The following is a 12,500-nucleotide window of genomic DNA, read 5'->3' as shown; positions in this document are numbered from 1 at the left end:
ATATTTCTATTTAGTTGTAAAGCCACACTTAACGTTTCTCATCTAAGTTCAAAATTTCAAAAAATATTGGGTTGTAAATTCCAAGCTCCCCAGCATCAGACCTGGTGGGCACCCAGACCTGAGTCAGAAGGAAGGGCGAGACAGGCACAGAAGAAATTTAGTGCAAGTAGTTGGGCATGGAGTGGCAATCGGACGCTGATTGCCACTTGGAGGGAGGTATGGCCCATTATCCCAAGGCAAGATAGTTAGCAGGAATAACCCATCTTACCTGATAAAACGTATCTCCTGTGCACTGACATGCAGTTCCAGCAATAACAGCTGTAAAGTTCGAGGTCACATAACTGATCAAGGCCAGTGAATTCATCTTCCAATGCCATCTCCCACCCACCAAACCGCCAACCGCACATAACGCTGAAGGCATGACACGCCCATTACTCCCCCATCAACAGTATCTAGCAATCAGGACTCATGCCTGACATTCAGGTGTTTCAATTCACCCTCACACACTTCCCATTGCTGCAGGCTTCACATCTCCATCTCATAGCTTCAAATGCTTCCAGCTATTCAACTTAGGTCAGGCACATCACTCAAACACATTGCAACATACCTCACTTATGCTCTTCCCTCTCACTTGGTAGAAGACAATGGCACGTAACAAAAGAGAGCAAAGAACTGGTACGGACAGTTGAATGTCTGCAGCTCCATGCAGGAAACAGCGCTCTGAAACATTGGCTTGGCAAACAAACAAACAGCGAGGCCATTACACTTGGCATTGTTGAAAACATCAGGGATAACAGTATGCTCTTGCCTTAAGCACCTTCTCAAGTCCCACCTCACCCCCATCCCTCAATGTAATATGAAGTACAAGCTGCCAAAAGGTGTAACCATGCATCTCTTGCTGTCCACCCCGCTCCTTTCCTCACTCCATTTCCCTTGAGCATTATGCTTTCAGAGACCCAAGATTTGATGACTAGCAAGCCAGTGCAACCTGACGATGAGCAGCAGGAAGAAGGGTAGAGATCTGATGAAAATGCACCATCACTTACTTGATTTGACACTTGCATACACCAACTCAGGAAGTGGCACTGTGCAGACTTTAGATGGTATTAGAGAAGTAGGATCTGATTATGCAGAGTCACCAGGCACAAAATCAACTGCAGCTGGGCGAGGGGGAAAGGATGCCTGAAGGAGGGTGAGGTTGCAGATAGGTTTGGCTACAGAAGACCCAAATGAGAACTTCAATGGGGTGAAGTACAGGAAAAGGCTGATGGGCATGCACACACAAATGCTTGGTGCATTGGAAGCCATAGAGATTGTTGTCACTGTCAAGGAACATGGAGATATTCAGCTCTAACTTGGCAAAAGGGCTTTATGCAGATCTTGGAGCCCATTCTTTCCAACTTGGAAGTGGTGAACAACACATGAAAGACTTATGGACCTAGTTGTGATACAGTGTCTGATGGCTAATAGCAGAAGCCATCCAACATCCCAGTGCTACAGTGAAAGTTCAGACCAAAATCTTGAGATGCATACTTAGTGCCATGCAGTGCAGCTTGGTTTCTTGCAGACTGCTAACCTTATACCAGTGCTCAAAGCAACATGAAGGGTTCCACAATAGCTCGGCAATTATAATTCAGCAAATTACTAGGATGACGAAGGTGTTGCTCCAGGGTAATGGCAGCGCTTCTGCAGATACAATGGGCATTAATTGCCCACTTAAGGGCCTCAATTGGCATCCAGGCAGTAAGGCCACAAGCAAGCCTCCTTGCCCCAGAATTAATTCATCTTGTGGGGGGGTGCGCAGGTGGAAAGATGGCAAGATCCCCACCCCGCACCCTTCTGTCCAATCAAATGGCCAACTCCCGGCTCGAAACTCACTTCACCGGGGGAAGGAGGGGGATTTAAATTCCATCTATTGAGTGTGTTGCAATGTGTGTCTGAGTGCACGTGATGTGCCTGCAATTGTTAAATAACAGATACTGTGCACAACTGAGAAGTATGGGTGTTAGGCTTGCAGCAGTGCTGAGTGTTTGACCGTGAGGTGAAGCCCTAAATATTAGGTATCTGTCATGCTTGATAGATGATGTTGGTAGGCGAATAAAGGGTGGTAGTGAACGGATTGGAATGTGAGGCCAATGGATCTTTTCGACCATGGACAAAAGAGCTGAACTCCAGAGGTGAGATAAGTGTGACTGCTCTTGACATCAAGGCAGCATTTGACCGAGTGTGGCATCAAGGAGCCCTAGCAAAACTGAGGTCAATGGGAATCAGAGGGAACACTCTCCACTGGTTGGAATCATAGCTAGTACAAAGGAAGATGGTTGTGGTTGTTGGAGGTCAATCATCTCAGTTCCAGGACATCACTGCAGGAGTTCCTCAGGGTAGTGTCCAAGGCCCAACCATCTTCAGCTGCTTCATCAATGACCTTCCTTCCATCATAAAGTGAGAAGTGGGGATGTTTGCTGATGATTGCACAATGTTCAGCACCATTCATAATAAGACCATAAGACATAGGAGCAGAAATTAGGCCATTCGGCCCATCGAGTCTGCTCCGCCATTCAATCGTGGCTGATAAGTTTCTCAACCCCATTCTCCCGCCTTCTCCCCGTAACTTTTGATCCCCTTACCGATCAAGATCCTATCTATCTTGGTCTTAAATACACTCAATGACCTGGCCTCCACAGCCTTCTGTGGCAATGAATTCACCACTCAGGTACTGAAGCAGTCCATGTCCAAATGCAGCAATATTCAGGTTTGGCCACACAAGTATCAGGCAATGACCATCTCCAACAAAAGAGAATCTAACTGTCACCCCTTGACAGTCAATGGCATTACCATCACTGAATTCCCCCTTATCAACTGTTACCACTGGGATGGGAGGAGTGCACATATGATCTAGCCCCACTACTCCACAGGCCGTAGCATTAATTTTAAAAAGTTTAACTTTCTCACCAAAATAGCCAATCGCCCATTTCCCCAACTGGTGCCCAAGATAAAGAGTCTTCAACCAGGCTTCTTTCAATAAACTCAGAACGATTGTTTATTATAAACAAGTTGAAAGTACTGGTTAGCAGACAATGGTAATCAGGAAGCATAACTATCTATCCCTTGCTAAAGAATTCCCCCAGCACATACACAGACGCGCACACACACACACAGTCTCTCTGCAGAGATGGGCTTCAGAGAATAGGCATTATAAAATAAAGGATAAAGTTCGCAGGGTCTCAACGCTGTTGACCTGGAGTTCCCTCGTGTGAAGATCTGGTTGGCCAGGTTGGCCCCAGTGGACAACTGGAAGTTGTCACCAGCTGGTCTCAGCTTTGCAGGTCCAAATGCAGACCAGTTACTATCAGATGAGGGTTCTTTGGTAATAGGTTGATTACCTTCTTGCAATTGTGTGTGGTTGAGAGAGAGCCAGTTAGGCTAGCCTTTCTTCCTCAGCTTGTTCCCCCCAACAGAAGCTAGCCTTCAAAACCAGCAGATTCACAACTTAAGTGGTTTTCTCTCTCCAATGTGATTTCCAGAAAGTTGCCAATCTTTGTTTTCTCAGTTCTTTTTCCCTCATCAATTAAAATGATTGCTGTTCAAAACAAAAACAGATCTTCTTCAAGTACCATAATGGTCAAGTGATTTCTTGGAAGATACCTGCTTGTTGACAGTGCCAAGGACCTTTTTAACAAAATCCCAGGTTAGCATCCAAATGTGCAGATAATGCCAAGTCCTTCCATTTTATAAAAGAAGGATTCAGTCTTGAGAGATATGATTCTAACACAACATCCTGGGTGTTAACATGCACCAGAAACTGAACTGGACTAGCCATATCACAGACTCTCACAGTGCAGAAGAGGCCCTTCAGCCCATCGGGTCTGCACCGACACGTGAGCAACACCTGACCTACCTACCTAAACCCATTTACCAGCGCTTGGCCCACAGCCTTGAATGTTATGATGTGCCAAGTGCTCATCCAGGCACTTTTTAAAGGATGTGAGGCAACCCGCCTCCACCACCATCCCAGGCAGCTCATTGCAGACCATCACCACCCTCCGGGTAAAAAAGTTTTTCCTCACATCCCTCCTAAATCTCCTGCCCCTCACCTTGAATTTATATCCCCTCATGACTGACCTTTCAACTAAGGGGAACGTCTGCTCCCTAACCACCCTCTCCATGCCCCTCATAATCTTGTACACCTCAATCAGGTCACCCCTCAGTCTTCTCTACTCTAATGAAAACAACCTAAGTCTATCCAACCTCTCTTCATAACTTAAATGTTTCATCTCAGGCAACATCCTGGTGAATCTGCTCTGCAACTCCTCCAGTACCATCACATCCTTCCTATAATGTGGCGACCAGAACTGCACACAGTACTCCAGCTGTGGCCTCACCAAGGTTCTATACAACTCCAACATGATCTCCCTACTTTTGTAATCAATGCCTCGATTGATAAAGGCAAGTGACCCATACGCCTTTTTCACCACCCCACTAACATGCCCCTCCGCCTTCAGAGATCTATGGACACACACGCCAAGGTCCCTTTGTTCCTCAGAACTTCCTAGTGTCATGCCGTTCACTGAATACTTCCTTGTCAAATTACTCTTTCCAAAGTGTATCACCTCACACTTTTCAGGGTTAAATTCTATATGTCACTTATCTGCCCATTTGACCATCCCTGTAGCGCAAGACACTCAACCTCACTGTTAACCACCCGGCCAATCTTTGTGTCATCCGCAAACTTACTAATCCTACACCCCCACATAGTCATCTATGTCATTTATATAAATGACGAATAATAGGGGACCCAGCACAGATCCCTGCGGTATGCCACCGGACACAGGCTTCCAGTCACTAAAGCATCCTTCTGTCATCACCCTCTGTCTCCTACAACTAAGCCAATTTTGAATCCACTTTATCAAATTACCCTGTATCCCATGTGCATTTGCCTTCTTTATAAGTCTCCCATGTGGGACCTTGTCAAAGGCTTTGCTGAAATCTATATAAACTACATCAACTACACTACCCTCATCTACACACCTGGTCACCTCCTCAAAAAATTCAATCAAATTTGTTAGGCTTGACCTCTCTCTGACAAAGCCATGCTGACTATCCCTGATCAAACCTTGCCTCTCCAAGTGGAGAGAGATTCTCTCCTTCAGAATTTTCTCCAATAGTTTCCCTACCACTGACATGAGACTCACTGGTTTGTAGTTCCCTGGCTTATCTCTACAACCCTACTTAAATAGCGGAACCACATTTACTGTTCACCAGTCCTCTGGCACCTCCCCCGTGGCCAGATAGAAATTAAAAATTTGGGTCAGAGCCCCTGCGATTTCCTCCCTTAGCAGCCTGGGACACAAATCATCCAGACCCGGAGATTTGTCCACTTTTAAGCCTGCCAACACCTCCAATACCTTGTCACTCCCTATTGCAATTTGCTCAAGAACCTCGCAGTCTCTCTCCCCAAGTTCGATACCTTCATCCTCATTCTCTTGGGTGAAGACGGATGTGAAATTATCGTTCAATACTCTACCGATGTCCTCTGGCTCCACCCATAGATTTCCCCCTTGGTCCCTTATGAGCCCTACTCTTTCCCTGGTTATCCTCTTCCCATTGATACACTTATAAAATATCTTGGGATTTTCCCTACTTTTACGAGCCAGAGCTTTCTCATATCCCTCTTTGCTCTCCTAATTGCTTTCTTAAGCTCCACCCTGTACTTTCTGTACTCCACTAATGCCTCCGCTGATTTGCTTCCCATGTACCTGCTAAAAGCCTCTCTTTTCCTTCTCACTGTAACCTGAATATCTCTAGTCATCCATGATTCTCTGGGCTTGTTACTCCTTCCTATCACCCTAGAGGGAACATGTTGAGCCTGTACCCTCCCCATTTCCTTTTCGAACAACCCCCACTGTTCCTCTGTAGATTTCTCCACAATTAGCTGTTCCCTGTCTACCTTGGCCAGATCCTGCCTTATTTTACAAAAATCTGCCCTCCCCCAATCCAAAACATTTTAATGCAACATGTCTATTTCTTTGTCCATAACAAGCTTAAATTGTACCATGTTACGGTTGCTATCACTAAAATGTTCCCCCACCACCACCTCAGCTACCTTCATTCCCCAGAATTAGGTCCAGCACTGCGCCATCCCTTGTTAGACCCTTTACATATTGACCTAAAAAGTAATCCTGTACACATTTCAAGAAATTCACTCCATCCAAGCCCTTAACACTATGTCTATCCCAATTAATGTTGGGAAAGTTGAAATCACCTAATATAATTACCCTATGTTACTGGTTTTACATACCTCTGCAAATTGTGCACATATTTGCTCCTCAATTTCCCGCTGATTATCTGGGGTCTATAATAAACACCTAACAATGTGGCTGCCCTTTTTTTATTCCTAAGCTCTACCCACAAAGCTTCATTCGATGCCCCCTCCAAGATATCATCTCTCCTTACTGCAGTAACTGACTCCTTAACTAATAATGGAATGCCTCCTCCTCTTTTGCACCCTCCCCTGTCTCACCTGAAGATTCTATATCCCGGAATGTTAAGCTGCCAATCCTGCCACTCCCTCAACCATGTCTCAGTGATGGTCACTATGTCACAATTCCACGTGTCAATCCTCACCGTGAACTCATCTGTTTTGCATGTAGCACTTCTGGCATTAAAGTAGAGGCCATCCAGCCTTGCCTTATACCCTTGAAACTTAATGCAGCTGTACTCCCTCTGACTTGATTGTTTTACTGTATTATGATGTGTCCCTATTCTGCTAACATTCTGTCTCCCTTCCCTTTGCCGAATTAGTTTAAACTCCTCCCAACAGCACTAGCAAACCCGCCTGCAAGGATGCTAGTCTTGCTCTGGTTCAGATGTAGACCGTCTCCCCGCTTGTACAGGCCCCACCTTCCCCAGAAACAGTCCCAGTGATCCAGGAATCTAAAACCCTCCCTCCTGCACCAACTCTTAAGCCACGTATTCATCTGCGTTATTCTCCTATTTCTGAACTCCCTAGCACATGGCACTGGGAGTAATCCAGAGATTACAACCCAAGAGTTCTTGCTTTTTAGTCTACTGCCTAACTCCCTGAATTCTTGATGCAAGAGCTCATCCCTCTTTCTAACTATGTCATTGGTATCAATGTGTACCATGACCTCTGCCTTATCACCCTCCCCCTTCAGGATGCCCTGCAGCGTTCAGTGACATCCCCTTTAGTATATAAATACTGTGGCTACAAGATCAGGTTAAAGGCTAGGAATCCTGTGGCAAGTAACTCATCTCCTCACTCTCCAAAGCCTGTCCACCAACTACAGGGCACAAGTCAGGAGTGTGATGGAATACTTTCCACTTGCCTGGATTAGTGCCACTACAACAACACTCAAAAAGTTTGACATCATCTAGGACAAAGCATCTCACTTGATTGGCACCACATCCACAAACATTCACTCCTTCCACCACCGACACACAGTAGCAGCATTGTGTACCATCTACAAGATGCAGGAACTCACCAACGCTTCCAACACCTTCCAAACCCACGACTGCTACCATCTAGAAGGACAAGGGCAGGAGACAGGTGGGAACACCACCACCAGGATGTTCCCCTCCAATTCACTCACCACCCTGACTTGGAAATATATTGCTGCTCCTTTACTGTCACTGGGTCAAAATCCTAGAACTCCCCTCTCTAACAGCACCGTGGGTGTACCTACACCACATGATTGCTGCGGTTCAAGAAGACAGCTCACCACCACCTTCTCTAGGGCAATTAGAGATAGACAATAAATGCTGGCCTAGCCAGCGACACCAACATCCCGTGAATGAATTTTAAAAATTGTAAAATTTCAAAAAAATTGAAAATGCACTCCCTGGCTTTCACCATGTGCGAGATCATAAAACTTTTTACACTGCATTCAGGCCCTTGGAGTTAGACTGTTAGCTTTGACAGAGGTGGCTATCTGATCTCACTGCCTTCTCAATGTCTGTTTGCAGGGCCTCCTGGCCCCCTCAGTGGACAGAGCACCTCTCTTGTCCTGATTGCTTCCTGCACCAAGGCCTCCAGTGTTGCACCTTGAAGTGCACACTCTGCCCTGTTGCACCAATTCCCAGGCTTTTTCCTGCTCAGAGATTCCTTCACAACCAGTTTCAGCCCTGCTGTAGCAAGAATGCACCACCTCTTTAAGAAGAGCAAACTGACTAATTCGTGCAGGTTCACTTTAAATGGTGCTAGTATCACATACCCCTGCTGAGGAGGCAGCGACTTAGCTGGGCAGTTAGCGCTGGGCTGTACACTACTGTAATTTAATTTAGCAAACAGCATGGGTTCTTGCTACCTGCTTTGCAACAAAGAGACACAGGGCTAATTGCACATCACAATCTCAGTGCCTGTTTTTGGACGTATCCAATTTTGGCCCCTTGGTCTTTTTTCTTCGCTTATCATTTTGATACGATGAGCATAAAGAGAGTGATCCTCACCTTACCAGTTTTCTGACATTTTTAACACAAAAATGAAGTTAGTTAACAAATTCCTTAATCATCTTGCCAGCACCCTGATCTCCTTAGACCACACTGTACCTACGGCCAAAAGAGCAGGTGTGCAATTTTCTCCTAGGCTTCCACCAGTGCCACTCTGGCTGGCTGCTAAGATGCGTTTGACATTGGCCAGAACAGACTTGCCATAGATCCTGCTCCGGACCTCACCACAGGAGTGTCATAGATTTTGGAAAATCAGTTCTGGGTGGAATTGATTCTGCATCCTTCTACTGGTGAAGCACAGCACATTTGTACTGCATTATGATTCCATGAAAATTATGTGATATCAGTGCAGCAAAAACACTACTTAACATAGGTTATTACTATAAGCGAGAGATTTATTGAGAAGACTGTGGCTTTAGTACTGCTTGTTAGTGTGAACAACTGATTTTTCAGTTCTGCTACAAGGAAGATGCAGAGCAGCAATCAATTTAGCAGCGTTACTTACTTCTAAAAAAGAAATTGAAACAATTGAAAATTCCTTTAAAAGTACAATTTCAAGTATATAGATGTTGTTCAATATATTTTTATAGCAATTGTATTGTGATACTTTAAAATTAAACATAATATTGTGACAAACTAGGATCAGTTGAGAGTTTTATTCAATGTAGGCATCACACATTCTATTTTCCTATCAATTAGACAGTAGATTTTTTTTTTTTGCTTTTCCAAATTATAATTTTGCCATCATCTCTCAATTTTACCTTAGCATCATTGAGAATATTGCCAAATCATTTAATTTCTTAATGGCTGGTGAACGTTTCGCTTTCCCTGCATAAACTGAAAACAATAACTACTTTGGCGATAAGATATTTCTTCTGAATGTGTTGAATACTTTCCCACTCAAAAATTCTAAAACATAATTCTTGACAAGAAGTGTCCAATCAACAAAGAAAAGGAAGAATACTGTCAGGAACTAATAACAATCAGTTTTGCTTGTTTAGTATTGGAGATTTTTCTATTAATAAACACAGTAAAATTCTCACTTATGGCTTCTCTTTTACAAGTCTCACTGATAAATCACAACCTCTGACATAATTTTTATTTCCCTACCTAACACAAGATCGAGATAATGTATTCCTTTTATAGTACATTTTTCACCCGGTTCCAAGAGCCTGTAAAGGAAGCATTTGGAAAATAAATAACAAGATTTTCAAAAGTCACGTGGAAAAACCATTGCACTTACATTATAGGGCTTGCTTAAAAAGGCAGAGAAAAAAAATGTAGTAATAATAAATGCACAGTACCCAAGTTTGTTTCATGCTGGACCACATAATTTTTAAAAAATCAAGCCCTTACCTTCTGTGCCATTTTGTGTCATGGAATTATTATTGATACAATTGTCAAGTTTTGGACCATTGGGAGATTCACTGCTTCCACTTACACGACCGTGTGGACTTGCTAGATCCTGCATTTCCATAGACCTATAAACAAGAAATAGCTTTCAAAGGAAGACAAGGAGTATTATGAAAGTATGCATTAATGCCATAAATACCATGCAGGATTAAGACATTCAAAAATGGTTTTGAGTAAAGTGCACTCAATTATTCATCTTTGACTGACATAAGTTACAACAAAAATTCAACCTTTATGGCATATTAAAAGAAACTATTTTACAAATCTGAAAATGGTATATTGTTTTAACTGTAGATTATGTAAACAGGGATATACTATGCAACATACCACACAGTTGTGTATCGTTGTCAATTTTTTATTTTTAATATTATTTTCTAATAAAGAGTGCAGAAACCCTTCTTTGAACATAATTCCCTATCCAATAATGAAGATTTCAGAAATTCCACCCAGTGAGTGACAATATTCAAAACTTATCAAAATACTGATCTTGCACAAATTGATAGAAGTGTCATCAATTGGCTCTTTGTCATGACTAACTTTCGTCAATATATCTGTTCTATATTTTATCTAAAATACAACAACTTCTTAAACTTTAATGACTCTACAATCATATCATCCTTTGTAATTATTTGATGTGATTTTCAAATCTCATGTTAATATTAGTAATATAACACAAATTTAATTTTTGGACAAATACTATGCATTCCATGAATTATATGCAAGTTCAGTTTTAATCATAAAAACAAAAAACTGCGGATACTGGAAATCCAAAACAAAAACAGAATTACCTGGACAAACTCAGCAGGTCTGGCAGCATCTGTTGAAGGGTCATGAGGACTCGAAACGTCAACTCTTTTCTTCTCCGTCGATGCTGCCAGACCTGCTGAGTTTGTCCAGGTAATTCAGTTTTTGTTTCAGTTTTAATCAACCATCTAGCTTGATCTAGCACTACAAGTAACTGGAGAAATATATGCTCAATTGACAGGGAATGAGGCACTCTTAACATATATATATATTTACTCTGTCAAACTGCTTAATTGTTTCTTTGTCTCCTTCCCAGCATGAAATACATTAAAACATTATTACACTTTCTAATTTGTTTGCTTTTTGGATTATATTAAGCACATCCAATTGAAAAGGGATAAGGTTTACACCAATCCAGTTTAAAAATGAATTAGATTACTTTAATAATTTGGAGTACTTCAGTTGCCACTTGATCTCAGAAATCAGAGAGGGCTAAGCAACATTTCTTGTATCTATTTGCTTTATGTTTGAGTCAACTATTCATGTAAAGCTGAATCAATTAAGCAGCTTAGTCTATGAGGTAAGTACGCTGTATGGTTATTTCATTTTGTATCGTTTGTGGAACCAGAAGACACATCAATAACAAAACATTATTTCATGATCTAAAATATCTTTGAGATCTTCTTTATTCAATGTGTACTTGGTGATTAGGAGACACTTTATTTTTAAAATCTAATGATTGCTTCTCAGAGATACAAATTTACAACTCCAAAATATAAAAAAACGGTATATAAGTATCACATGAGACATTAATTGTGGAACACGTCCTTATTGCTATTCTCAGACTCTAACTTGAAATATCTCAAATTTACTTAGCTAGACTGCACAGTTGGGATAAAAAAAATTAATCACTCACAAGTAAAACTGTTTTAAAATTTTATAAATATTGTGAAATAAGTGTAACCATTTTTTACTTCTTCCATATTAACGAAGTATGCTCTCGAAATCATTCTTTGTAGTTGCATATTTTCAAACAAAAGTCAGAGCAAGCATGTCTAATCATAGTGCATATTGTAATATTTCAACATCACTCTTACCTGGAACTTGGAGGATCTGAAACATTGGAATCAGGTCGAGCTTTTTTCACCTGCCAGTCAAGAACAAAACAACTCCTTGTTATTCAAGTGTCACGGCTCACCATATTCCTGAACAATAGGCCTCAGCTTGAAAAAATACATTCTTTCCCTTTATCAGAAAGGAAGAAAGAGAGACTGTAACAGAGTCACATTGTCTTTCAGTTGATCTTTTGTGCCATTTCCTCCTACAGGTCTTTTCTCCTCCCCACAACAGGGAAAGCAGCCAAATGATGAGAAGGTGATTCATCACTGGGTTAGACAGCTGCAAACTGGATTAACCCCCCCTCCCATCAACATGCAAAGCAGTTTTGCCAAGGTAAGCAGCAAGAACTGGCTGAAAGCAGGTAGCGGCTGGAAACTGGACTTATTGAACAGAAGCAACTGAAGCATTTCACCTCCAGCATATTTAGATCTTTCAACTTCCACTCACATAATGGAATACTATCACTGTTTCCTCCTCAAGCTACAGAACTGTCATCTATCATGCTGGTTAATTTACTCAAGTCAGCATATGCATTTTACTGTAGTTCAGATCACAGCCATTAAACTTTACACTTCTAAATTTAAAGTAAACCACACAGGTTTAATTGTTTTTTTGAACTCCCTACCAAATTATTCTAGATATTTGAAAATCATTATAGTTCAATGTGCTAATATTTCAAGAGCAATTTTGTTAATGATTATGGAGTGGCATAGTGTCATTGAACAAAATTTCTTTATGATTGAGAAATTGGGAACAAA

At 41.9% G+C, this 12,500-nt stretch overlaps 1 protein-coding gene across 1 annotated transcript in view; it reads right to left on the bottom strand.

Moving 5' to 3' along the window:
* eya1 (EYA transcriptional coactivator and phosphatase 1) overlaps positions 1-11,814 on the bottom strand; it is a 238,579-nt gene extending 226,765 nt beyond the window's left edge. The window contains exons 1-2 of the mRNA XM_041190565.1: positions 11,721-11,814; positions 9,823-9,947 (exon numbers count right to left, since the gene is read on the bottom strand). Of these exons, the coding sequence (XP_041046499.1) occupies positions 9,823-9,943 (121 nt within the window). The 5' untranslated portion in view covers positions 9,944-9,947; positions 11,721-11,814. The remainder of the gene's footprint in view (positions 1-9,822; positions 9,948-11,720) is intronic.
* Between the last annotated feature and the right edge of the window lie 686 nt (positions 11,815-12,500).

The sequence above is a fragment of the Carcharodon carcharias genome, chromosome 6 (assembly GCF_017639515.1).
Source record: "Carcharodon carcharias isolate sCarCar2 chromosome 6, sCarCar2.pri, whole genome shotgun sequence".
Lineage (NCBI taxonomy): Eukaryota > Metazoa > Chordata > Chondrichthyes > Lamniformes > Lamnidae > Carcharodon > Carcharodon carcharias.
Note: the sequence above shows the minus strand (reverse complement) of the source record. Positions and strands in the feature narration are given on the sequence as shown.